This window comes from Ptychodera flava, chromosome 12, assembly GCF_041260155.1.
Source record: "Ptychodera flava strain L36383 chromosome 12, AS_Pfla_20210202, whole genome shotgun sequence".
NCBI lineage: Eukaryota > Metazoa > Hemichordata > Enteropneusta > Ptychoderidae > Ptychodera > Ptychodera flava.
The window spans coordinates 18,466,956-18,494,015 of record NC_091939.1 but is presented as its reverse complement, the minus strand read 5'-3'; the positions used below and the strand labels follow the sequence as shown (position 1 = coordinate 18,494,015).

The window sequence follows — 27,060 nt, the reverse complement described above, 5'->3', positions numbered from 1 at the left end:
AACTAAAATTGGGCCCATTCCACAATCGCAAAGATTTGGATTTTTAACTCCCGATTGGGAATAAAAGTATAATTTCCAATGAAATTCAGAAGAATATCATACAAGTTTAGAGAGACAGAGAGCAAGATTGTCGTCCGATCTTTTAGCAACTTAGAGGGCTCTACATTATTAGGTGTGATTGTTCGTGCAGCATTCCTCTTGCTTGTCAACAAATCGAGAGAAGGGAGATTAACACTTGGTAACGGTCACAGCGATATCAAAGGCAGTGATCTCCAAAATGATTTCCTACATTTTTGGAGAGCATTGTTGACATTAAGGAAAGGTTTGTACAAGCTTCTTAAGTAAATTCATGTAAGCAAAATATCTCAATGTTAGAGTGTGAGAGACCTGAATAGCAATCATATCAGTCTACTGTCACTGTCAGGACGTCAATGTATGGTACATATGCACCACAGGCTCTAGAGTCAATGCAGGCGAACCGCTAGCCGTCACTGATACAATAATGATTTTTATTGTATCAGTGACGGCTAGCGGTTCGCCTGCATTGACTCTAGAGCCTGTGGTATGCACACTGTCAAATCATACTACCGACAGATCGTCTCAACAAACCGTGAACGGACAGACCTGCAGACCATGGTCAAATAATTGCAGCGTAGACAAAAAAAGAAGGAATGTCACCATATTGATCTACACAAGCCTAAGAGACAGTTATCACCTGCCATTTCACGAAGATGGCCTAATTATTCAGGTCAAAATTCAGCTTTCAACGTTGTTCATTCTGTGAGAAATAAGCAGATACTATAGCAAAAGATGGATGCATATGGACACATACCATATATATATATATATATATATATATATATATATATATATATATATATATGTTCATTTACTTACCGGTATTTATGTAAATGTAGGATGTGCATGTATATCCAAACATAAGCACTGATCAAGTACCTTAATGGTCTTTGGTGCACTTAATTTGCACAATCCTGATTATAATTCCCATGGAATATACAAAATACAGATATGATAACACATCATGGGCAGCCCTTTGATAGTGGTAGTGTGCTTAGTTGAAAATTCAATTTGGGTATTTATATATTCGATTTAGAATATGATTTGTGTGATTTTTAATTGAGATGATTATTGGGTATATGTAAAGTCATGACTGTAACTGGCCATTACCATTGCACTTGTGCAAACTGAACACCCATGTTCATGTTCATTTATTCATTCACATTCAGAAATCTATCAATGATGACACACATTTACTGTACACACAGCCTGTCTCTCTCTCTTTTTGTATATGTCTCTTTATATCTTTGTTTCTGTCTACTCATGATTTTAATTACATATTTTCTCCCAACTCAGGATGGGTAGCAACCCAGGGCCAAGAGAGATAATGAGTGCATCACGGGCAGTAGCACTGGATTTGATGCTGAGAACATTTATGAACTCATCAGAGTTCAATGATATGCATAATAAGAATTGGGAAGCTATTGCTAAATTGATCCCAGGAACCACAGCAAAGCAGGTGAGTCTGCCAAGAGTTTCTCAGAAAATCAAGTTGTTACACAAAGTGCCTTGTATTAGCAATAGCTGCTGCTTAGAAATACCTTCACAGTTACAGTTGAACAATGTGAATATTACCTGGGTGTTGTATTCCACAGATAGAGTTTATATAATATGATGTCCTCATGTTTTGCAGTGCCCACAAACAAACAGTGTGTAACTTAAAACCCTTTGAACACTTTCACTACCATGGATTGACCCAAACTCATTGTTATCACAGGTGATTATAGACCCGTTTACAGGGAGTTGGGGATGAACAGGTTTAAGGCTGAGGTGTAGCTGCATGCATCATCTATCTGTGATAGTATTGAAAATCAAAGTATCTTGTTATTTAATTATTCAGCTATTCTTTTAATACTATCCAATACCATATAACCGGTAAATGAAATAATCCATTTCTTCATTATAACAACATTCGTTTTTGATAGAATGGGCAAGTACACTTTAAAGTTTTCTCATTTTATATTTCCTGTCATTGTTGAAAAAGTCACATAACAAGAAAAAAGCACAGAATACCAATGCTGTGTGTTACGATGGTAAACAACATGTTGTTTGTTAGGATTCCAGTGCATATGTGCACCCAAGTAGACATCTTTCACTTGGGCACCTGTTCACTACAGTAATATCACTCAATTATTTATACAGATGTTAAAATTTGCACATGCAGTTCTGGTCCATTGGTAGTAATACTTGTATAAAAATCTCGATGACAGATTTCATTCACTTTAACTTTGTTCCTGAACATATTACACTATTCATTGAATCAATTCTTTTGTTTTTAAATTCAAGTGTGCAAAGAGATATGAAGACCTTCAGCATGCAACGGGGCGTGTACCAGCAGTGGGGGATGTGTCCGGCCTGGCAGCGCACGGTAAACCAATAACGCTTGAAAGAAGTGACAGTGGACTGTCCCGGTATGTCAGATCCATGCTTCACCAGAGTGACTCCGGCAAAAGTGATGGCAGTCGGGGAAGAAGCAGACCATCCTCAGGGAAGAGCAAAGGTCAGTTGTGAAGTCTCTACCTCTTCCTTGAAAGACCTTAACCATGGTTGTATTCAAGGAAATTTGAAAATAGTGTTTTATGATGTCAAGCTTGTAGATCAATGTTTGTCCTAATTTTGCCCAAGGATGCTGAAATATGCTATTTTTAAATCTGCTGGCTGTGAGATTAAATCATACAAGCAATATGTCTGGCCAAAGAGTCATCCAAAGTCATGTCTACAAACAGCTTTTCAATTTGATGTTATTTTGTCAGAATATTCAAGTCACATCAATTTGATATCAGAGAATGTCATGACCTCTTTTATTAAAACAGCAAGTGAATATCTATAGACTACACTTTCATTATAATCCTTATTGGCATCAGTATTTTCATGTATTTCTCAGAATGACAGACTGATTATAGTCTGTACAGGTGTATTATTTCACTTTTATCCTCATTTCATTTATCGATTTGTACGATTCAAATTACACATACTGTATACATGTTCGTTTGACCTTGACAACATTTTCATCTGTATGATGCCATTGGTACTGTCGCTTTCTACCTTTCATCTGTCCACTGCAACTTCAATGACTGCTATTTCATACCAATCTTTTCTCACTGCTCAACTCAGATTACTTTGCCCATGCCATAGTGGACATGAAAGTTAATTTTTGATTTGTGTGTTTCTGCTCCACAGATCGAAAACACAGTCAAAGTGCAAGCAGCAGTAAGGCTGCTAATAGTGACAAAGGACATCATGGCAACTCACAATATAGTCATCAAGATGAAAATCAGGGGTAAGATTTATATTCAAAAAATTTTATCAAACATGTCTGTATCAGCCTAGTCTCAACCTTGTGGATATTAATGCATACTTAGTGTTACATAATGGTATTGTGGATAATCTAATTTAAGGTAGAATGATTTCCCACTTTTAGAGATTTTATTGATTTTCCCAGTGAGTTCAGTATAAATATTTTGTTATTCAGGAGTTGTTCATGTATCTGTTAGGTAGTTTCATTAATAAACTGGACATGGAGCGCTATAGTGAATGCATATGAAATAACATGCTGGACACATGTGAAAATTTAATGAAAATTTTGAGTTTGTGTTGCTCTTCTAAAACATCTCCCAAATCAGGTATTACATAAATGCACAGGGAAAGTTCAATTACAATAATCCATCTTTCAACGTCAAGATCTCCAGCCTGTATGATGATAATGATCATATATGCCTTATGATTAGATAAGACTCTCTCAGTTTACATGCCATATATTCAGATTTCATGGATAAACTAGAATCTACAGACACTTTTCAATAACGATATTGAATTCAGACTCACCTCAGTTTCTCAGGATTTCTTATAAAGCAGCACAAAATCAAGCTTTGCTCTGCATTTTTAGGTTGCCACAGTACATTTGCAGATATTGTACTTTACAAATCAACGGAATAGTTTTCTGTTTTTCAAATTAAATATGGTCATACAATATTTTTGTTTATTTCAGACCAAATATGGTTATACATGTCTGTGATGAGGCTAAAAATTGTGAGTATGAGAATACAGATTTTACTTAAAATTTCAAACCTCAACTTCACTTACTTCAAAGCCACTGCATATTGGATGGACAAGAGTGTATCATTGTATGTTGAAGTCCCTTAGTAGAGAATCTTTTTCATTGAGTAGACCATTGTGAATTAAATAAGACATTTGTTTTGAATTATCGAGTTGCCAAATTTCATTCTGTCTCTTGCAAAGCCACTTGGACTGGCCTTACAACACAGTAATAATTGATGTTGCACATGATTGTTGTGAAAGAGTCATAAAGGGACATTTTGCAGTTGGTCACAGGATGGAAATCTGTTTTCCTTCAAAATAAACGTGATGAAAACTACTGGGGACACAGTGTGTGATGTATCAGCCTACATGTATTTACATGTACAACCCCTTCATCTTATTACACTCCAAGGAGGTTAAACTTTTGCCAGTGACAACAATAGGGTTGCAACATAGACCCAACCCCAAGGTCTGACTGTCTACATCTGCAGCAAAACTCAGTTTGAATAGAGGAATTGATGTACCGGTAGAGTAGGGACTGCATCAAGGTCAGTCACCTATCAAAGCCTCAATACCTACTGGTCATTTTTGTGTTTTCAGTGAAACAAGATTTCACCTGTCCACGTGATTTGCTTGTGCAAGAAATGAAGTACTTTGCCGAGTACCTATCAGTTGATGCACACCGTTGGGAGGAAGTGGATATCTCAGTGCACTGTGACGTACAAATCTTTGATTGGTTGATGAGGTATGTCAAACGCCACATGTCAGAAAACAAGAAAGAAGGAGCACCTAAGCTTGGTAAGCCATTATCGAATTTGTTAAAGTAGTTGGCGCCTCAAAAACAAAAGTCTTATAATAAACATTTGCTTAAATTTTCCTCAAGCAAACTCTCAACCATTCTCTTGCGAATTCAAGAATGATAAAAATTTGAGCTCATTGTGCAAATTTTGGCACTAAAGAAAGAAATTAATTATATTTATCAATATTTGAAATTCAAAATGACCACCATTCCTGCGTTATCCCTATAGGGAAAGAAAATTCCTGATTTTCACAAAAGTAAGTCTATGAAAGCTGGGTTTTTTCATTAAACCCTGTTGCTGAGTACACGTAGGAGTTTGGTCAGACATGCTTTTAGCATAGTGTGTTGCTAGAAGACAGTGCATAACAATGGCTGCAGGGCTTTCAAAATATTTACTGTTAAACAGATATAAAAGCCAGATTATCGTAAATCTATATAAATGTTAAAAAAAAACGCTACTGATTGGATGTGCCGTGTTCGGTCCAAGAATCTCATAATTTTACCATGTATCAGGCGTTCATTGTCATTGAACCTTGCATATGATGTCTGTCAATATATAGCAGCTAAACTTGAGTCGAAATAAACTGAAAAAATGTTCCGTTTTTTTGTCGAAACGCATATGTTTCAAAATGTGTTCCCTGTATGACCATTTGACCCTCTATACAAATGTCACAAAAGTGCCAATCATGATTATTCAAATTTATCATACGGTCAAAGCGATGCTATGAGAATTCAAAAACTCCCGCCCAGTGTATGCAAACAACTTCGTCATCAGTAATCCCCCTATTGTGCGCCCACGGTCCTGTAACTTCCCGTTTAAGTGTTGTCTAAAACTTTACAAATAAACATTGCTACTGTCAGAAACATGTAATTTGACCATGTATATTTGTTTGTTTTTTGTTGCTCAATACAGAACCTGGCAATGTGATTTCTATTCTGATTTCATCTGATTTCCTGAAGATGGTAACCTTGGTAAGTACCAGTACGCCAGGTTTTATCGGGTATATAGCATGGTAGTATGATTTTATCTTTGTCAACACAAGTCACTTATGTTTTGAAATTATTTGATAATAGTTTTTTTTTATCATCTGATTGGTGTTGTTCTGCTCACTAAAAGGTTGAATTATCAATCATCTGAGCCCTACTCATATCTTGCATATACACATCATGCGTGTGAATATACTATGATATATAATTTCATTGAAGCATTTACTGTTATATCTAAAAGCAGGGAGGGAGTAGATATCTGGCAACGGACAATTTAAGCATGTTTCAGGGAACAGAACATCATAAATAATTCTCGCCTGAAATATTTGCAAATTACCAAAAAACATTTGGAAAGATGGTGACCGTTCCCCTTCAAGATACTACAAATTTACACGGATTTTGATGAAATTTTTGACTTTTGCAGGTTGAAGAATGTATCAAGTACTGTCATGACAACATGAGTGCCATTGTAGCTACTCCATGTAACATGAACTGTATCAATGACAAACTTATAACAAGGTCAGTCAGTTTGCTAGAATAATTACCTCCATGTGATAATCCAAAGTTACATAACTCTGTATTATATCATCATTATTTCTTATTTCCCAACTACATTAATTAATGTAAAGTTTGCATACAGTATACCATAGAAGTGAAGGGTTTACAGTATTCCTCACTCTTTTTGATCAGTGAAACTTGTCTATTGATTTCTACAGCAGAAAATTATTGTCTTTGCTCAAAGTGGCTACCAGTAGGTTCATTTCTTGAATTCTTATGTACGGTAAGGTAAAATGTGGCCTGGGGGCACATTTTGAAAATAATCTTTTGGCCAACCACTTGTTGGGCTTGTTTTGAAGCATATGCATATGGAGTAAATAAAACTTTTCACTGTCATTGTTTTGTGAAAATCAGGAATTTTATTTTTGCCCATAGAGATAACACTGGGATGGTGACCATTTTGAATTTCAAATATCACTAATTTCTCTAGTATCAAAGTTTGCACTGTGATCCCCAATCTTGATTATGAAAGGAAAAGGTTAAAAGTTTGCTTGATGAAAGCTTGAGCAAAAGTTTGAAGTCTTTCATTTTCAAGGTGCAAACTACCTTAACCATAAATATCCCTGCAAGAAGGCTGTTTTCTGCATTGTTGAATTGTCACTATCAATAAAGTGAACTCTTTATGATAATTTTCCTTTGTACAATACTGAATCTGCTGATTCATAAAAGGAATCCATAACAGGGTCTGTAGGCTCCTGGCAATCCTAAAAGTCCGTGAATTTTAAATGTCCTTGAAACTTAAATTAAGTCCTGGAAAATTGACAATCTGCCAACAATTTTCAAAGATACAAAATGATCAGTCATGATATTGTAAAAACGAGATGTAAAATTATATATGAAAATGATATATTGTAAGAAATTTGTCTAGAAAGTGGTATTTTTGACCTCTCAAAGTCTTTGAAAATTGCTGAAAAGTCCTTGAATTTTGAGTGACTTTCGAGTGTATGGCCCCTATGGATACATTTACAACTACTGACGATTATTGTCTTGCAGGATTGCATCTCTGTTCAACCACACTGAAGCAGATGAGATCAAAGATAGAAAAGATAAGTTTAAAAGGTATTTGTTCAGTCATTGGTTTTTTGCTCACGTGTCGACACACGTGGGCATATGTCGCAGCGATGTCTGTCTGTCTGTCTGTCTGTGTGTCTGTCTGTCTGTCTGTGTACTCAATATCTCAAAAACGGCTCATCAGATCAGAATCAAATCTGGTACATAGATTCAGTTTGCAAATGGCAAGAACTGATTAGTTTTTGGTGGGTGTGGCTTGCTTACTTTTTGTTCATTTGCATAATTAATGATTTTAGAAAAAACTGATATATATTGACAACGACTGCACACAATTTGATGAGATTCGCTACAAATGTTGATCACACCAAGATATATCAGCTTTGAAAGATATTAAGGGGTGACGTGAAAGATAATTACTAATTTGCATGTTTAATGAAATTTCCTAATTAGGAGTATATATCTGAATTTACTCGATCAAAATTGACGAAACTTGGCATGGATATTGAAGATACTATGATTTAACATTATTGAAAGTCATTAAGCATTTTTACTTCATCCAAATTCTAATTTGCATATTTAATGACCTTTTGAAATTAAGGATATATATTTGAAGTTACAAGACCAAAATTGATGAAACTTGCTATGTACATTAAAGATACTATGACAGAACATTGTTAAATGTCATTAAGCATTTTCACACCTGCCAATTCCTACTTTGCATATTTTATGAACTTTCCTAATTAGGGGTATTGATCTGAATTAACAAGATCAAAGTTGATGAAACTGGCAATGTACATTATAGATACTATGATAGAACATTATTGAAAGTCATATTATAAGCATTTGAACTTTAGCCAATTCCTTATTTGCATATTTAATGAACTTTCATAATCAGGGATATTTATCTGTATTGACTGGACCAAAGTTGAAGAAACTTGCTATGTACATTAAAGATACTAGGATACGACATTATTGAAAGTCATTAAGCATTTTTACTTCATCCAGCTCCTAATTTGCATATTTAATGAATTTTTGAAATTAGGGATATATATTTGAATTTGCATGACCAAAATTGATGAAACTTGCTATGTACATTAAAGATACTATTATGTAGGCTAACATTATTGAAAGGCATTAAGCATTTTTGCTTCAGCCAATTCCTAATTTGTGTATTTAATGAACTTTCCTAATTAGGGATATATACTTGGATTTATTTGATCAAAGTTGGCATAACATGCTATGTACATTGATGATTATACAAGATTATACCAATATTGGAAGTCATTTCGCACTTAAGTTTTCATGTCAGCTAATTTATAGTTTGCATATCTAATGAGCTTTCAAAGTTTGGAATATATAGTTTGAAGGACTTGACCAAAGGCAATTACACTTGCTATGTAAAGTGGTGATACAATGACAGCAGTCAAAGAAATTAATTATTTTTATTTCAGCTAATTGCATATTTGAATACTTAATGACCTATAGAGTTAATCTGTGGTGAATATTGATCATTATGCTGATCTTAATACTTTCAATGAAGTTGCAAACATGTGGCAAAGGTTCAAATTTACACATAACTGCAATATATAATGAAACACGTGAGCATTTACAGTTCATATCTGGTTTAAAATTGAGTTGGGTGTCTACATCCATAACCTGCGGAAACAAGAAGTGTTCTGTCACAGTGTATAATTTTCAGCCCAGAGAAATCTGTACATACTCCCTACAATACCGGTATTTACCATGAACAAAAGAACAACAGAAATCAAGAGTTTGTCTAAAGGTATCATCTGACTAAATGATATTTCTGAACTCCGTGAGTCAGGAATTTCTGGACATATCCTTGCATAGGCCCTATATGAGTAGTGGAACTCTGTTAAATTTTCTTGCATCAAACAGAGCACTGTTGAATCAGTGGTATGTTAATTTAGGAAAAGAGAGCTGGGTATTTTACCATAGTGATATTACGGAGACATTATATTAAAATTATTGATGTCATTCTCATGATTATCATCATTATTATGCTGAAAAAGCATAAAGGTCAATTCTGAGTGTATGTATAAATGTTGACGAGTTATGTTAGGAAATGTATGTCAACAGTTACGACTACCGGTAGTTAATTCATAGAGATCAATAGAGCATCATTCATGTTCTCATACTGCATCATTGTTGACAAGAGTCAATGACGTTATATACCTAGCCTTTTCACACAACAGCAGCCTAACTTTACTGTAGAAAACAATAGGCTTGTCCCAGATGTAGTTGTGACAGAGATGATCTTCTGCCACCATGGTTTGGCCCAATCCTATTGTTTTCTATTGCAAAGTTAGACTTCTAAAGACGGAAATGGGGGTGTAAGGGTTAAACAAGTCACATTGTCGGTGGATATGGATTCTACCCTGATTCCAGTACTCCTGGTATATTCCTGTTATTCCTTTCACCAGTAAACTTTTCTGCAAGAAGATTGAAGATTTGTTCGATCCACAGGGAACCCCTGACTCCAAGGCATCAGCAGCTACTTTGTTCAGGTCAGTCACACATTCTATTTATGGTAACAGCCACCCAAGTCAGTTGAAACTGGTCAGTAAGAGTGGCAGCCTTTTCAACAATTTACTGTATATTTTAGAGCTGCATTTGTGGTTTTTTTCCCACTCATGGCTTTGTCAAATATGTTATGATTTGTACCGTACAGTCTTAATTCTCAGTTATCTAACTTGAAATGACTCTTTCTGTCCACAGATGCAGTATCTGCAAGAGGCTTCTTACACAAGACCTGAATACCAAGCTGAAGTGCCTACCAAACAGGTATTGCTGTCCCTATTTGAATGACACACAGACTAAAAGGCAATACAGAATGTCAAAAAAATATGTCTTTGCAACTTTTTTGATGATGTTTTGTGACTTTGATTTTGAAAATGGTAATATATTTATGATGGTAAAAACAACTGAAATGCCATCTTCTTTCTTACAGGATGTCTACAGACAGGGAGGGCAATATTACATACAATCATGCCAGGTACAGTGAAACATGATTTTTTGCTCGTCAGGTTTTCATGTTGGTTCAAAAGTCATTGATATGGCAAATTGAATCAAAGCACATTTTAACGTCATAGTGAATCTGTAACTCTTTCATTGTAAAAAAGCAAACAGAGATTATGAACATTTACATTTTATTCCTAGGGAGAGTTTTTACTGCAATATAATCCATATCATAGACCCATGAAAAGTCATTACTGTGTTGCCCTTACAAGCATGTCGTCCCTCAGAATTCTATGGGACAAAGTCTTTTGCTTTTGACAAAGTCCCACAGCATTCCAATAGGACGGTTCTTGGAAGTTTAGATTTTTGTGGTAGTTTTGAACTTTGTTTATTTTCCCCAACAGGGACCCATCTTGGGATGTGAATGACTTCTTGATAGGATTACGAAACCAAGTGAAGAACTGGCGTGAAGTGTATTGGAGACTTTGGGGCTCAATCAACTACTTGAAGTGCTCTCGTTGTCAACAAGTGAGTGTCAGTTTCAGTTCCAGTGTATGTATCAAAATCAGCATTAGAAGGTACTGTATACAAGTTAAAAAAATGAATTTTAGATGGTAGGAAACTTAAAGACGGTGTAGTTTATCATCATGATATTTTTTGTAAAAATTGAAACTTTATATTTTGCGATATTATTATGGTTATGTAGATTCAGATTGAGAAATGTTTCAGTTTCCAAATGACGGTTCTTCAACAAGTTGGAAAATTCACTTGTGCTGCTGATTTGTACTGTGCAAATTTACAAGTCCTCATGCAGAGAAAAAGAATGATTAAAGTTAGTTGAAGGGACCTCTTCTTTACCAATCTGTAACATCAAACATGAAAAGAATAGACTATATCGCGCTGCAACTGCTACCCATTGTAGTTCAGAATAACTCAAATGCATTTTCTACCAAAACAGATTCCTCTTGCTGTGTACTAGTGCTGAATTATTTGTTAAATCACAGTTAACATATTTTCCACCAGCAATGGTTCCTACGTGTATGTACTGGATTGTCACATTCTTAAATCAAAACTGACAGAGCTTCTACCCCCAGAGGTTACCCTGTACCAATTGCCACACTGCTGTATGAAATCAAAGTTAACATATTTTCAACCAACAGTGGTTCCCATGCACTGAACTGCCACATTGTCAGTATCATCCGGAACAAGCCCAGTTCCAGAACTCTGTGGATAACTTGGCCATAGGAGCGGTTGGCATCTATCCATGCTGTAAACAGAGGACCCTTAGGTTTGATCCAACTCAACAGAACACAGTAAGTACCACTGAGATAAGTCAAGTAGTAATAAAAGATTACATGTACATGTACAATGGAAATCGGTCATGTAGCAACAATAATACCGGTATATACAACTAAATAAGGCAAATGGCTACAGATTCATGGACAAATTGAATCAGTCAAGTTGCTGAAGATTGGATATACAACAAGTTACACTGTTCTTTTGTTTTTCAAATTTGTACATCTCTGCTACTGAACAGGAATGTCAAACTCTGTCAAATTTTCAGCCAATAAAAATAGCTAACAGCAACTTACTGCTTGATTTTCCTCCGTTTTCCTTCAGCAAGAGCTCTCAGACTTAACATCCTTTCATGGCAATATTTGTAAACACTTGATAAAAATTTTCACTACATTTCCTTGTGCTTTTTACATCCATGACTCTGCCTCCACCTCTAAAAATACCAGGATATAAGTCAGGTCCAAAAGTTTTGAAAAAACAAGATCAAAATCCTTGGTTTTGAATTTTTTGTACAGGGTTGTATGGTGCGTGATCACGTGGTGACAATTCAGCAAACACAAGTTGATGAGACAGGCACAATGCAGACGGTGTTAGATGATCTGTTACAGCACAGGGATGCAATCTGTGTGCCATTCAAGAGATCTGAAGCAGAAAGGTAAGTGCACACGTTGCAACTGTTATCTCTGCATCAGTTCAATGGTTTTTTCTCACTGCCTGCACATGTCCATATTGGAAAATGAAAGCTTGAATAGTTGATACATGTTATGGTTACATCGCAAAGTGCATTTTATGTCTGACTGGCATCAACAATTTAAAGGTTTACCATTGTCACTTAAATGACAGCTCAATGACTTCAAGTTCTCTTTGGTGCATGAACATTTTACATACTACTGGTACATGTACCAGTGTATGACTGACACAAAGATTCCTGCCAGAAATTCCTTGACTCTTCTAAAAATGTATTGAGTTGGAGAGTTTGGCCTTTTCCAACTGACTATTGTGCCGTACAGCCATATAAGTAAACATGGCTAACACACACCATATCTGGATTTGTGCATATTTGTGACGATCAAGAAATTTCAATGAACAGTTCAGATATAAAGAGGCAAAAAAGTGATAAACTTGAAATGCCAAGTATCTGGTTTACCACACAAGTTTGATTTTCTTTCAAGCAATTTTAGAACACAGCATTACCATATCATTACTGTCCTGGATAAAGCCATAAACAGAAAGGACATTTCTTGACTTAACAATGTCTTTGTTTCCTCCAGGAACTTTGAGGTCAATGTGTACAGTAGTGAGGAATACATCTGTGGTTTATCAGATGATGTTGGTCCAGGCAGTGGTTTTCAGCATAGTTTATTCCCAGATGATAGAACTGTCACAAAGTTCATGCAGGTAAGACCTTATTCCTATCATTAAGTTTCCAAAATGTTCCCAAACTCCCATTCCCTCGTAATCCTTCAAGAGCCAAAGTCAATTTTGTTGCCTTATGCAATGTAACGCAGACAGTGTTTTTCAGTTCCAGACAATATTATTTTCAGATTTCCCTAAAAATTTTCGTCAAAAACTGTAGCCAATAACAAGTTATGTCCATTGGTCCAAAATTAGCGAAAAACATACAGAAAAATTCATAAAAATTGAAAAATTGATGCACAAAAATTTTGTTTGGAAACATTGCAGCACTGAAATAGTTAAACAACCCCAATTACATCAGGATCATAAACAGTAATGGGTAACTTCCTCAAACCATCATACCATACAAGGATTGGGATTATCCAATGGCATTCTTGGACACGACATTTACATATTAATGTCTACCTAGGACCCCCATCTCAAATCCCCCCTTCAAACCATTAAAAGACACCTACCTTAACCCTTACCCCAACCGGTTGTTTGGAAATATCTCAGAGGTAAATGTGAAGAGATGAATCATCCTGATACCTTTTTCACAGAGTGAGAGAGGTGGTATGGACCGTGCTGTGTCCCCTGATGAGTTCAGTGTGGGTGAAAGTGACGATGAAGTTGGAGATGATGAAATACCAAGCAGAGGTAAGCTTTAAGTTCAACCTTGTTTGAGATTTCTAAATGGTGAAGTAATTGATAGGTCACAGACCAAGGACTTGCAATGTATAGAGGGTCTGGATAGAGCATTTTTCAATCTACACACTTATATCTTAGATATGGTTTATGTTGTTGTAAGGAGAATCAAGGAAAGAAAGTTTTGAAATTCTGAACTCCTGTCTTCCATAATTAATAATGAAAATAAAGGATAACTGTGTTGTTTTCAGATTTTAGACAAGCAAAGTATCTTAGACAGAATGATATCTCAAATTTAAAATGGCCAACATTATCTGTATATTACGTTTATAATAACATACACGTTCTTAAAGTTTCTCAAAAACAAGACAAAAATGTAAATATGAAAATGTAATTAATTTTCTCATCAAGTTTTGATGATCATAGTGAGCCCAGATTTAGACAAGATGGTCCATGATTGACCACCAAGGACAGGGTACTTTCTGGTGTGAAAAAGGACATCATTGTTTTGCTTCTGAAAGAGACTTTTTTGTGATTTTTTTTTTCATATCATAATCTAAGGTACGAATGTAAGGATTGGTCAGAAGATGAAGAAAAGCAGAAGTGCAAATAAAGAGAAACGAGTGAGTCGTAGATCCGCATTAGATAATTTCCAATCCCTTTCACTCGACAGTACACCATCATAGTGTATTTTACCTTCCTGATTACAGTCATAGAGAATTAAGAATGATATTTTTTTCTTAAATTTGACTGCTCAGATCAAGTGTGACAGGTTATTTGTACATGACGATGCGGCGTAAACTCACTGTCCAATCTCATCAATTACTGAAGTTATTTTGAGACAACTTTCATGTGAAAACATTGAAAGGAGAACATCTCCAACCAACCAGCTGTGAAATTGTACAACTGCCAGATTTGTCGTGTAAGGGCCATGCATATAGATGATAATTCCCATTCCAATTCAAGTTATTTTGTCATCTTTTTGAGGTAATTTTAACATTCTAAATTGCAAAGGAATCACGTAAAACAAGCTAATCTGTGTTTTCCCTTTATCAGGTTGCCATGGATGCATCTGCTTTCAGGTAAATTTGTTTATTCCTCTGCAAAATTTCTCATGTAAAAGTACTAAGAAAAAAATACTAACACCCTGACAATTGTAAATTGTCAGATTAACATTATCCACATGAAACTTTAGACACAATGTATCTGCACAAACTGTTCAATTATTGGTAAAATAAAAGCATTGGCTTTAAATTGTCTCTGTACACATTTGTGTTTTAATCTTTCTTTGGTCAACGTGAATTCATGGAGACAGCAGTGATTTTTAATGTCACCTATGTTACTCTGTCTCACCTTCAGTGTCAGTAACCATAAATGGGACACCACAAGATCTCTTAGGTGGAACCAGGACATGCAGAGAGAGGAAGGTAAGCAGGCGATCAACCGTGAAGTTTTCATTGGATTTCAGAATGTATGGATGCACTCAGTCTTTGTGTTGGATTCATTGTGTGTTTTGTGTAGAATTTTCAAGAGCAGCAGAGTGTGTATTCTTCAGATGGGTACTTTTGTAATGTGATTTGTTTCTGAATATATGGCCATATTGATATTATAAATGTGATGATAATGCTAGGACTGTACCCTTGTCTCTGTTTAAATTTCATGGTAGAGATGCAAGCATCTACAAAAGATGCAAGTATTGATTAGATGTCTGTCGCACAACAATGTGCACAAAATACACAGTGTTGAGATCTCTGTAACATTGTAAGCTGCCTTCTCACAAGTGGCTACATATTTTGCAAATACAGAAGTGTAGTATGGGCTTTAACACTTTAGAACAGAAAAAATTGTGAGTTGAAGTAGGTAAACCATAAAGGGATACAAACTCCAATGATATCCATGTTTTCAACATGATAATGAAACTTCCAAAACAGTAAAAGGACTATAGACTTAGTATAGAATGCACAGACATTATGCTAAGCTAATCATTAATACTGTGGCCAGATGACATGTACAAATTATTTTCACAGATGCGAGGCGTATGGCTGAGCTTGTGAGCTACCTGACCAAAATACGAGGTCCGACAGAAAAACAGGAGCGGAAAAACAAAGAGGTATGGAGGCTGAGAGAGTTGTAACCAAAGATATGCATTGTCATCACCATACTGTCACAGAAATTTAATAATACAATTGTATAGAATGATAAATGTTGCAATGAGAACAGTATCGAAAGAAATAAATAGGCTATACTGTAAAGTGCCAGCCATGCATTGCACAGTCCCTCTGCTGATCATTCCATTTCACTTCAATCATGGTAAAGATATCACAAGGCAATCATATAAATGTGAATATGTTACTGTTATGCTTTTTTCTCTCTTTGTTGCGTTGTTCATTCTGTTTGAGAGAGTTATGGAGGCTTATTTGCTGAGAAATTCTCCTCTAAACCACAGCGCTCTAAAGATACAGGTTGCAATTACAAACCTTGTCAAAATTGAGGCCTTGATCAACCATAGAGTAGTCACCACTGAACACTCAAACCTTGAATGTCATTATGTTCAAAAGTCCAGTGAAGCAGATTTTTTGGAGTGCCATTATTGTTCTTTGCTTTATGTGACAAGCTAAATCCAATGTGTATGGACCATGTTGTTTAAACAACAATGATCATGACTCCTTCATTTTGTTGCATGAATTTGGATAATTTTCAGATGTAGCATAGATCCTCAGCTCACGAATACTTTCACTAAGTGTTGCATCCATAGATTTAGTTTCTCCTTACTTTTAAAAAGTCTGACCTACTGGATATTCTGTCTATTTACAGTATAGTGGCGGTATCTTCTGCCGCATTGAAGCCCAATTTCGTAGCAGTCAGCAGGTGTCAAAACCCAGCAGTTCAAGTACTATGGGGCAAGTCAGGTAAAGTAGCAAGCACATACTACTATTGTCAGGTTAACTCTTCATGCCTGAAATTCATTCACTAGAGTGAGGGAATGACTGAACTATTGGGTTGCACCTAAAATTGGAAGTGAGAGGGTTAAACCCATACATATTTTGAAAAGTACAGATACAAGCAATGACTCATGTTAATCTTTCTGATCACAATTGTAAGCCCATGATGTCATGCAATATGCAAAGTTGCTCAATCAATATGTTGGACTCTGCCTGGACACATGGATGATGAACAAATTCAATCTGTGTCAACTGACTGCATTTGAAGATCAGTGTATCAGGACAATACACCTTTTCTCAAAAGAGAACTTCCTTTGGGTGGTTCTTGTCAGGTTCTCAGTGATTCAACTCCTAGGGACAATTTTTTCATCAACGCATTCACTGGTATTACGGTAAAGGCAGAAAAAGAGATATCTGTTCACTTTCAATTTACCAAAAGTTTTATAAGTTGATGTGACATTAATATTATTGATAAGCTAGGTCAAATATGCAATGTCCCTGCCCCTTTAGATATATATATTGCCAAGCATCCACAAAAACTGGGATGGTAACTATCCTGGTATGTGCAACATTGTCCAAACCATGACTGTTATGGTTTGGACAATGTTGCATATCTTACCCATATAACATGGAAACAATATGTAAAGATCACAGTAAAAGTCATTTAAGTTTCGGGACATATGTTAACTTCAGAGATTGCCGATGGAAACTGCTTCCTTTGAGTCACACTGTGTTTACATCAAACAGTCAGATGAAAATGATATTTTGAAATTTTTTAAGTCAACATAAACATGGTCAGTGTCATCTTTGTAACACAGATGCTATTCTTTTCTCCTTCACTTAGGTCAAGAACAAGAACAGGAATGGTGCGATTAACTTGAGTTGCATTGACATCACAACACTTTCTTGCTGTGATATTCAAATATTTTATCCTGTGTGTATATGTACAATTATATTTGTTCACTGTAAGTTGCACAGACCACACGATTGTTGCAAGCATTTCAAATTTTGATGTATAATCCTTACACATACTCAAAACACAGTTACCCTAAAATTCTCTCAAATATCAAGTTTCATGTACATCTCGTGTAAAAATTTGAACTCCAATAATTAATGCTGTTTGTAATTGAATTTTTATTTCAAGGCAAGTTTGCACTGTTAATATAAAAATCAATGATTGGAATCGGCTTATCTTTATCATTGGACTTTTATTGCTGGATTTGCTGAAACCTCAAAGTTTTGCATTTCTTTGTGTGTATGTAATATTTTGTGTTTGTATAATAAAGTGCTTTTATGTTTATCCTCTTCGAGTACTGCAAATCATTACATCATAATTGGCAGATATAGATTCAAGTGAACAACTGGCATACTTTCTGGCAAATCTGATGTCACACACCATTCACAGTAACATGGTAAGATCAACCTGTTTTCTCCTGATGGTGTTTTTAAAGGTCTGTGTTGGCACCAGATTGTCTCATCAAAAAATTTACCCACCAGATTACAATTTCAGTGGAAACAAAACACTATCATACCTCCATAAGCTCAACCCGCATGAAATACTAGCTCGGTTTTAGTGATATCAATGTTTCATAATTATGATTATTTTTAATAATTCCGAAATAATATTTCAGACTATTAATGTCTACTTCGCCTGTGAACCATAATCATATGGGGCATTGCTTTGGCAGCCATGCTAGATGTTTGCAAATTATAATAGTGCTTTTGTGAAACTTTGAACCTCAAAAGTATTCCTTGATGCCCTTAAACTTAAAAATCACTGAAATAGCTGAAAATGTCATTTGTAGGAATTTTGGCTGCCATATTGGATGTATGCAAATTATTAAAATGCCTATGTAAAACATTGTGCCTCCTAATTCATTTGTCCATGCCAAAGAAATGTACTTTGACTTAAAATTACGAGAAATGGCTTGTTTATTACGAGATGTACAAGGGGAAATTATTTTGTGGGATGCAGATAGCCATATTGGATTTATGCAAATTATCAAAGTTCTATGTTAAACATATCTCCAAAATGATTCCCTGTGCCAAATTTATGCAATGTTAGACTGTAAAATTATTATAATACATAATTATGACTAGACTATTGTGTTTATGCATTCACAGCTCTCACTACAGACAAAAATTACAGCAGGAATACTTTACACGAGCTGAGAACAAAATCTATGCCAGCTATGGATTCTCTCTCCAAATGACAGGTAGCACATGAGCACTAGTATTTGCAGCATCACCAGAATAAAAGCATTGCAAATCGGTGGGACTTGGATGAGAGAAATTGTGATCCCTGACCTGACCCACAGGATTTACTCAGCGCTGCCAAATACATAGACCTTCAAAATGAGTTCAAATTCAGACGTACGTCTCAAAGTAGACTTGAAGATTCATTACTCGGGTGAAGTGCTCCTGAGATATGCATCTTCCAGTCTAGTCTCAAAGTTGCCAACCAAAATATAGGTGTATTAAAAGAAAAGGAAAACATTTTTTGGGTTTTCTGCGTTTTTTATTTAAAATCGTTCTTCAAAATGCTAAAAAAGCTACAAAATAACAATATGCTGTACTATTCAAAGATTAGAGAAAAGTACCATTCATCAAGTTCTGCTATGCACTGCAACAGAGGTTCCAATGAGTTTGAAAAACCATGCAGCGGACATAAACACATATTCAATTTCTCCCAGTATCTTTAACTTCTGTTGCAGTGCATACCAGCATGGAGGTAGCACACAGCTGTGTTACCTCCATGATATCAGAGGAAGCTGTCAGTTCAGCAAGTATAATGGAATGACGTTCCAAGACCAGAAGTCTTTGATGTTTACAGCCCAGTACAAATTTTCCTTGGTGGCCCACTTTAAGTTCCCGTTCAGATATCTTCACAAGTTTTTTTCAACAGGCATCTTGGCAGTAACAATTTGCTCTGCAAAACTGAGTTCACAGTCAGCTGAAGGAGCAAAGGTATGTCCATGTTGGCGATCTCAGAGGTAACATCTCTTAGGCAATTCCTGATGATTTCACTATTTCCTTCGCTGGAAAATGTTTCCTCTGCCTCTGCCCTGACCTCTTCCCCTTGCAGCAGCTTAAAAGAAAAAACAAAACATTTTAAATGTTAGCATCAAGCAAGCCCTGATGCTGAAAGAGGACGTAGACAAGGTATGGATAGCCCATGGACTCAACTGGTACGACTTGTGCCAGACCTGATCAAACACAGGTTCTACAATACTCCAAGTGGAGTTCAAGCGTTTTCGTTGAAAGCGGTACCCCGGTTAAAATTTAGATGGGCCCCTTTAGTCATAATCATGTTACCTTGCAACAATGCAATCACAAAAGGGGCAGTGTTCCCCAGCCTTAGAAAAACACCAGAGGCTTTCCGTAAACTGCGAGTTATTCTTTATGAAAATACATATACGTTGAAGGCTTTGTCACGAAGTCGTTATTGGCAAGAAATAGGGGTTGACGTGACCAGCAGCCGTTTGCAAGAACTATTGGAATCTGAGCACCTACCTTGAGCTTTGAGAAGGGCTGATTTTCCACGACCGGCTGTTCCTTTTGTTCCTGCTTTCTTAAACATTGGCGCATTTTTCAGCATATCAGGTAAAATCAAAAATCTTATCTTGCTCCCTCTTATGTACACATGCTCTAACTGGGCAATTCTGCCGTCTCTGTGAGTTACTGTGATGTTTGCCATCTGACAGTTCATATTATCTTCAGCTTCGATGAGCTTGCCTCGATACACTTCTCCCGTGCTGGTTTCACATGTGATTATGTGACCTTCAGCTTCGTGCAACACCTTAATTGGTACTCCTATAGACATATCTGCTTCTTTTTATACGCCGGCGGTGGTAAATACGACCGATTGTGCAAAAATTCGGCAGATGTACGTGGATTTCTAGAGGTTTCAGAGTACTAATTCTGAGGTTACCGCCAGCGTCCAAGCGTTGTTTATACGTTGTTCGTTTGTTGGGTTGAAATTTCCTCCAATGTCTGCGCGTCGTCCAGGAAGTGCGGTATGAACTACTACAGTTTAGTAAATAATATGAATCGCAATATGGCAAGAAGTCAAATGTTTAACAAGTCATTTTTATTTTTCAGCCACGCTTTGAGAAGAGTACAATTTACATGTCCCATGGTCTAATTGATCTGCATTTCGGACCCTAATAGGTATTCTTTTCCTTTCAGTATCCCACTTTTTGTCACGCATTGTGACTACACACCCCTTTTCCATGATTCCGGAAACATGCATAAATACCTATTCCTTTCACGGTAAGTCAATATACGTTTATATGACAGGATAAGAGTATAACCTTAACAGTTTGCATTTATAGTCTCTGTATTCACACAACTTAACATTTCCCTGTGAATATAACTACAGGATAAACAAAAAAAAAACAAAAATAAATAAATACAAGATAAAACTATAAATTTGATACGAAATATAAACAAACACAAATAAACAAGTAAATAAATAAATACATAAATAAAAGAGAAAACATAAATTGAATAAGAATTTAAATAACTGACTGAACAACACATGCAACATATTCAAGGTGCAATCTCAATATCACTAAGTACGTACTAAACTCCTTTAAGCAGTAATGCTGATGTCTCATCTTGAATTTAATATGTTGCATGTGTTGTGCAGTCAATTATTTCGATTGCTTTTCAATTCAGTGTTTCCTCTTTTATTAATTATTTATTTATTGTTTATTTATTTATGCGTTTTGTTTGTTTATAGTGGCTCCCCGATGGTAGTGTCTTAGCTTTACTTTTCAGATATGCATGCTACCATTTAAAAATCTCTAACTATTGTCAATGTTAACATTGCTCAAACACACGAAGTTCGTAGGCACTTCGCATGTAGTAAAAACCATTCTCAGCACTGTGTAGGTGCCGCCAACGAAGTATACTGGCCCCAGCCGCCCGGCTTTTCTCGGCAGCTGAGTTACTAGCTGGCAAAGCCGTCCACGCCGCGATCTACAGAACATCCTACCATTAGGGCGTCGGTCTGCTTATGTTTAGTCCTTCCATTTATAATGTTTTGATACTTGTTTGCCCACGGACTTGGAGCAAGTCTACCAACTAAGCTCTTCGTGCAAAAAGGTCTTAGGTAGTTTTTCAGCGGGCGGGCAAATTTAAAAGCCTGTGTTGACGCCAAATTGTCTCATCAGTAAATTTACTTACAAGATGACAATTTCAATGGAAAACAAAAGGCTACCACACCTCCTTAATCCACTTACAGACTAGAACAAAGGTGATCCCAGGAATCGCCGAAAGAACCTTTAAAAATTACTAGTAGTATAATCACAGGCGGCCCATACACTATTGATAAGCTTATGATTGAGTTTTTCTGAGTTTTCCCTGTCACTGTCAGTCCCTCTCCTTTTCTTCATGCTCTGACTGATCGTAGTAAATAAAATAAATGACTACATAGCCTAACCTATAGCTTCTTGACTCTTTATTTATTTTACACCCCATTACAAGGACGTTTATCTCTCATATACACATTTACCTGGTTGTTCAGATCATGACGTTTTTATTGTACCTCAAAACACAACGTTTCGCTCTAAAATTAGAGCTTCGTCAGGTGTATACTGAAAACGGAATATACAGAAATGAAGTTGAGATAAAGTACACTTTACAAATATGGGATTGTGTGACACCATACTAACTAACTCATTTGTCTGAAAATATACATGAGAAAAGAGTGTAAAGGGACTGACCCGGAGGTTACAAAGGAAAAACGACACTTCGCCCTAGGGATGGAAAGTGACGTGCGGATGTGACAGCGCAACTGCTTTTGTACACTAGCCCTGATGTGTGGTGGCGCTGTTTGAAGCTTATTTGAATATTGGGAGGACATTCATGCCGGTAGGAAACAGTGTGTCTAGTGTTTTGATCCACAGTGATTCAATTTGTTTTCTTAATTTGTCGTCTTGTTTATTTACTTGTATGATTCCTATGATTGTAATATCATTTATGTCGTGTTCGCCGGAATTGAAATGAATGGCAACTGGAGTGTCTTTTTTATGACGAACTGAGGAAAGGTGATTGTTGAAACGGAGACGGAGTGATGTTTTTGTTTCTCTCACGTATTGTTTAAGGCAGCGTTTGCATGTCAGTAGGTATAAACTATGTTTTTGGAAGTGCAGCTACTTTTGTTTCTTATTTCGTAAGTGTTCTTGTTAACTGTGCTGTGGAATTGTGTTGTGTCTGATGTGTATTTGCAGATGTTTCATCCCCCGGTGGATTGATACTTAAAGAAACCCGGATTATCTGTGCTGGCGTTGGTAATATCTGATCGAACTAACAGGTCACGCAGATTTACATTTCGTCGATATGAAATTATCGGTTTGTTAGGTATTGCTTGTTTGCTTTTGGCTGACTTGTGTAATATGTGTAAATTGGAGTTTATGATGTGACACAAATTTGGGTGGCAGGGATTAAAAGTGGTGACAAAGGGGATACGGGAGACTCTTTTTTGTTCACTATATTGGAGTAGAGTCGATCTGGGGATAGATCTGGCACGATTTGTTTGTTTGGTGAGTAGGTTTTCAGGGTAAGCCCGTTCCATTAATGCTTGTTTAAGTGTGGCAAGGCGTACATTTCTCCATTCTAACTCTGAGCAAATGCGGCAAATGCGTATAGCAAGCCCATATGGAAAGCCGAGTTTTACATGCCTAGGGTGGGATGATTTGAAATGTAAGTATTGATTTGTGTGGGTGGGTTTTTCATACAAGTCAGCCATTATTTTACCATTTTTGTGGGCATGAACTTTAACATCAAGAAAAGAAATGGACGTTTGTGAATGTTCCATCGTGAATTTTATGGTATGATGAAACGAATTAATGCTGTCACATCCGCACGTCACTTTCCATCCCTAGGCGTCGGACCAAGTGTCGTTTTTCCTTGTAACCTCCAGGACAGTCCCTTTACACTCTTTTCTCATGTATATTTTCAGACAAATGAGTTAGTTTGTATGGTGTCACACAGTCCCATCTTTGTAAAGTGTACTTTATCTCAACTTCATTTCTGTATATTCCGTTTTCAGTATACGCCTGACGAAGCTCTAATTTTGGAGCGAAACGTTGTGTTTTGAGGTACAATAAAAACGTCATGATCTAAACAACCATGTGGAAGTGTGTTTCAATCCATCCAGTTTTTACTATCTTCATTCCACTCCACGCTCTAGTGGGGATCACCTGATTATTCCTCGTTTCTAATATATATATATATATATATATATATATATATTATATATATATTATATATATATATATATATATATATATATATATATATTATATATATATATATATATATATATATATACATACATGGGATTGCACCTGTGGCTTTCAAAGGGTGTGCATCGTGCGGACCGAGCTCCTGAACTCGACAGAGAATATCATTTTCCTTCTGTGAGTTTCGACTTCTTGTAACAAATTTGTTACCAACTGAGTGCAGTGTGTAGGATGGGAGTCACTCTTAGTGCCTGGCGTTGTCGTATTGGTGGTTTTCTACAACCAATTTCTTGGAAAATGGTAGATTTACCGTCCGAATACAACCCACACAGCAAATGGTCACGAGCAATGGTATTCAGCTATCGATTAGCATGCACGCTAATAATAGCCACGACCGTTCTGCTCTTCGCACAGTTCTCACTGACGGCATGGTACATGTACTGGCTATAACGGACGCGGACGGAATGAAATGAATGGTAATAATGAACTATTATTGGACTTCAGCCTAATAACTTATGCTACACGTATAGCTTATGAAAATTGGGTCTGTCGCTATGAATGTGATGTGAACAAGTACTGTCTTGGTATGTCACGGATATGTCATCGTGCTGATTTATTAATTCTGAGTGGTGATGTAGAATTAAACCCGGGACCAAACCAACCCCAAGTTCATGCAACCAAACAACCAAAATAACGGAGAGTGTAAGTGTTGGGTTTAAAGAACTACGTAACCGTTCGGTCTCCATAGAGAATGTGACTCCTGAGGCAGGTAAAGCTGGCGATAAAAACTATACAATGAAAGACATAATGGAAGAACTAGGTGCTGTAAAATCATCAATTACCACCGAAATTAATGTCTCTCAGATGAAATTCATAGCAAGATAGGCAGGATTGAAACGGAAATGACAGACGTGAGACTAGAATTACAGCAAGAACGCGAAAAGGTGAAATTGCTGCTAATGGAAAACGCCAATTGCGTGAACGTATCACAAAAGTAGAGACTGAGTCTGACTACGTCTCATCACAACTAAAACGTAGCAACATTGTAGTTCACGGAATTGAGGAAGCCGAAAATGGTCATGAAACCTGGGCAGAAAGTGAAGAGAAGTGAAAACCCTGTTGAAGGACGAACTTGAATTGAAACTGTGGAATTCGAACGAGCACATCGCCTTAACACCCGCTCCAGACCACGGCCAATAATAGCGAAGTGTGTGAGCTTCAAAGACAAGGAACAGGTGCTATCTGCAGCGGCAAAATGGAAAGACACTAATACTCAGTATCGTATCGCCGAAGACTTTACAACAAGAGTCCGCAACATCAGAAAGAATCTATCCAAGTTTTTAAGACAAGCACGCGAGCAAAATAAACGATGTAGATTATCCTATGATAAGATTGTTATTGAAGGCAAAACATATACCTACGACGCATTGAATGACGATATCAAACCTGTTGGGAGGCCTAGATAGAGGTCAGGCCAAGGCCCAAAATTGGCGCAAGGTATGATACATATGCATAATAATAACTCTCTAGGTGTATTAAACATACTTTCACTGAATGTCAGAGGTCTCAAAAACAAATTACATGCCAATGATTTTCAATCTTTTATTTCAAGTTATGACATTCTGGGATTTCTTGAAACTTGGCTCGGAATCGAAGAGTTTCCAAATATAGCTGGTTATACAGGTTTCAATATGCCCAGACCGAAACGTTGTAAACGTGGACGTAACTCAGGCGGAGTTGCTGTTTACATTCGTAATGAATTGCACAGGGTGTTACTCAATTGCATTGTCAATGCCAAGATGTTATTGTTTTACTTTTTCATAATGATTTCTGTCACTTCAAACCCGCTAAAGATGTAATTTATTTCTGCGTTTATATCCCATCTGAGTACTCCACAACATACAAGGTGCTACCTGAGCAAAACGGCATTGTACTCTTAGAAGACTGTACAGCGGATATTTTGAAAGATTATCCAGACGTAAATATAATTTTAACTGGAGACTTTAATGCGAGGACGTCATCAGAAAATGATTTTATACTAGATGACTCTGTTGATTACCTGCCACTAGATTTATACAATTCTGATACACTGACGCTACCTCGTAAATCAAAAGATAAGGTTGTATCAAACTATGGTAAATCCCTCTTATCTCTGTGTAAAACATTTGATGTTCATATTTTAAATGGACGTAAAGAACCGGATATTCCGGGCGAGTTTACATGTATTACAAATAATGGTTATAGCGTTGTGGATTACACTATAATTTCAACCGATCTTGTTACATCTGTGATATCCTTTATAGTACTTGAAAAGACTTTTCTGATCATTTACCTATTGTTTCTAAGATTGAACTGCAATCAGATGTATTTGATTTCCTGAACTTTCCCCAAAATGATAGGAATAGTAAACAGGGGATAGTCAAATTCAAGTGGAAGCCAGAACTGAAGGATGCCTTTATTAATCGGGTCAGAGCCTCTGAGATATGGGACCTTGTTAGGTCTGCAATTGATAGAGCAGATATTAATGATACTGTCAAGTATATTTGTGAAATTTTTCATCATGCTGGTGAAGACATGAAAATTAGTTCTAAACAATGTATAAAGCATTGCACTCATGTACCTTGGTTTGATATGGAATGCCAACAATTGAAGTCTGCCAAAAATAAGGATTTGCGTAGGTTCCGTATACTGAATAGAGAAAGTGATTTTCAGGATTATAAAGTAAGCAGAAACAAATTTAAATCTGTATGTAAAGAGAAGAAAAAGGCATACCAAGATGAATTGAAACAAAAATTATTGAGTGATGTCAAAACTAATGATTCGATGTGGGCGAGATTTAGGCAACTGAAGAGCAAATGTATGGGCCTTGACATTCCGACTGACAAATGGTTTGAGTATTTTCAAATCTTTTCCACTCTATCCCAACTGACACCGAGAACCAAAACACGACCATTGATGATACAGATAGTGAAAACTACCCAACCCTAAATAATGCCATCACTGAACAAGAAATTCGTAACGCTATACAGAAACTTAAATCTGGTAAAGCCCCAGGTGCAGATGGTCTGTTGGCTGAATTTTT

General features: G+C 36.4%; 2 protein-coding genes across 2 annotated transcripts; one reads left to right on the top strand and one right to left on the bottom strand.

Moving 5' to 3' along the window:
• The first annotated feature begins 147 nt into the window (after positions 1-147).
• LOC139145268 (SANT and BTB domain regulator of class switch recombination-like) lies at positions 148-18,028 on the top strand. The gene is made up of 23 exons (XM_070716311.1): positions 148-322; positions 1,375-1,537; positions 2,365-2,578; positions 3,259-3,358; positions 4,067-4,107; positions 4,717-4,914; positions 5,829-5,887; positions 6,327-6,421; positions 7,454-7,519; positions 9,916-9,999; positions 10,211-10,276; positions 10,443-10,487; positions 10,855-10,978; positions 11,611-11,763; positions 12,262-12,401; positions 13,018-13,144; positions 13,702-13,798; positions 14,348-14,409; positions 14,843-14,868; positions 15,146-15,213; positions 15,814-15,896; positions 16,601-16,695; positions 17,573-18,028. The coding sequence occupies exons 2-23, from the start codon at positions 1,376-1,378 to the stop codon at positions 17,607-17,609; spliced, it is 2,142 nt and encodes a 713-aa protein (XP_070572412.1). The 5' UTR covers positions 148-322; position 1,375; the 3' UTR covers positions 17,610-18,028.
• A 1,195-nt stretch (positions 18,029-19,223) lies between these two features.
• Positions 19,224-20,711, bottom strand: LOC139145269 (small nuclear ribonucleoprotein Sm D3-like). Its single transcript, XM_070716313.1, has 2 exons — positions 20,242-20,711; positions 19,224-19,816 (listed from the first exon to the last, which is right to left on the bottom strand). Exons 1-2 carry the CDS (start codon positions 20,549-20,551, stop codon positions 19,755-19,757), a joined length of 372 nt encoding a protein of 123 aa, XP_070572414.1. The 5' UTR covers positions 20,552-20,711; the 3' UTR covers positions 19,224-19,754.
• Positions 20,712-27,060: the final 6,349 nt, after the last annotated feature.

Coding starts and splice junctions, on each gene's coding strand:
- LOC139145268 (XM_070716311.1), top strand. CDS start 1,376: ATGGGTAGCAACCCAGGGCCAAGAGAGATAATGAGTGCATCACGGGCA. Junction 13,145..13,701: donor CTGTCACAAAGTTCATGCAG/GTAAGACCTTAT, acceptor CCTTTTTCACAG/AGTGAGAGAGGTGGTATGGA. Junction 15,214..15,813: donor GGACATGCAGAGAGAGGAAG/GTAAGCAGGCGA, acceptor TTATTTTCACAG/ATGCGAGGCGTATGGCTGAG.
- LOC139145269 (XM_070716313.1), bottom strand. CDS start 20,551: ATGTCTATAGGAGTACCAATTAAGGTGTTGCACGAAGCTGAAGGTCAC. Junction 19,817..20,241: donor AGCCCTTCTCAAAGCTCAAG/GTAGGTGCTCAG, acceptor TTTTCTTTTAAG/CTGCTGCAAGGGGAAGAGGT.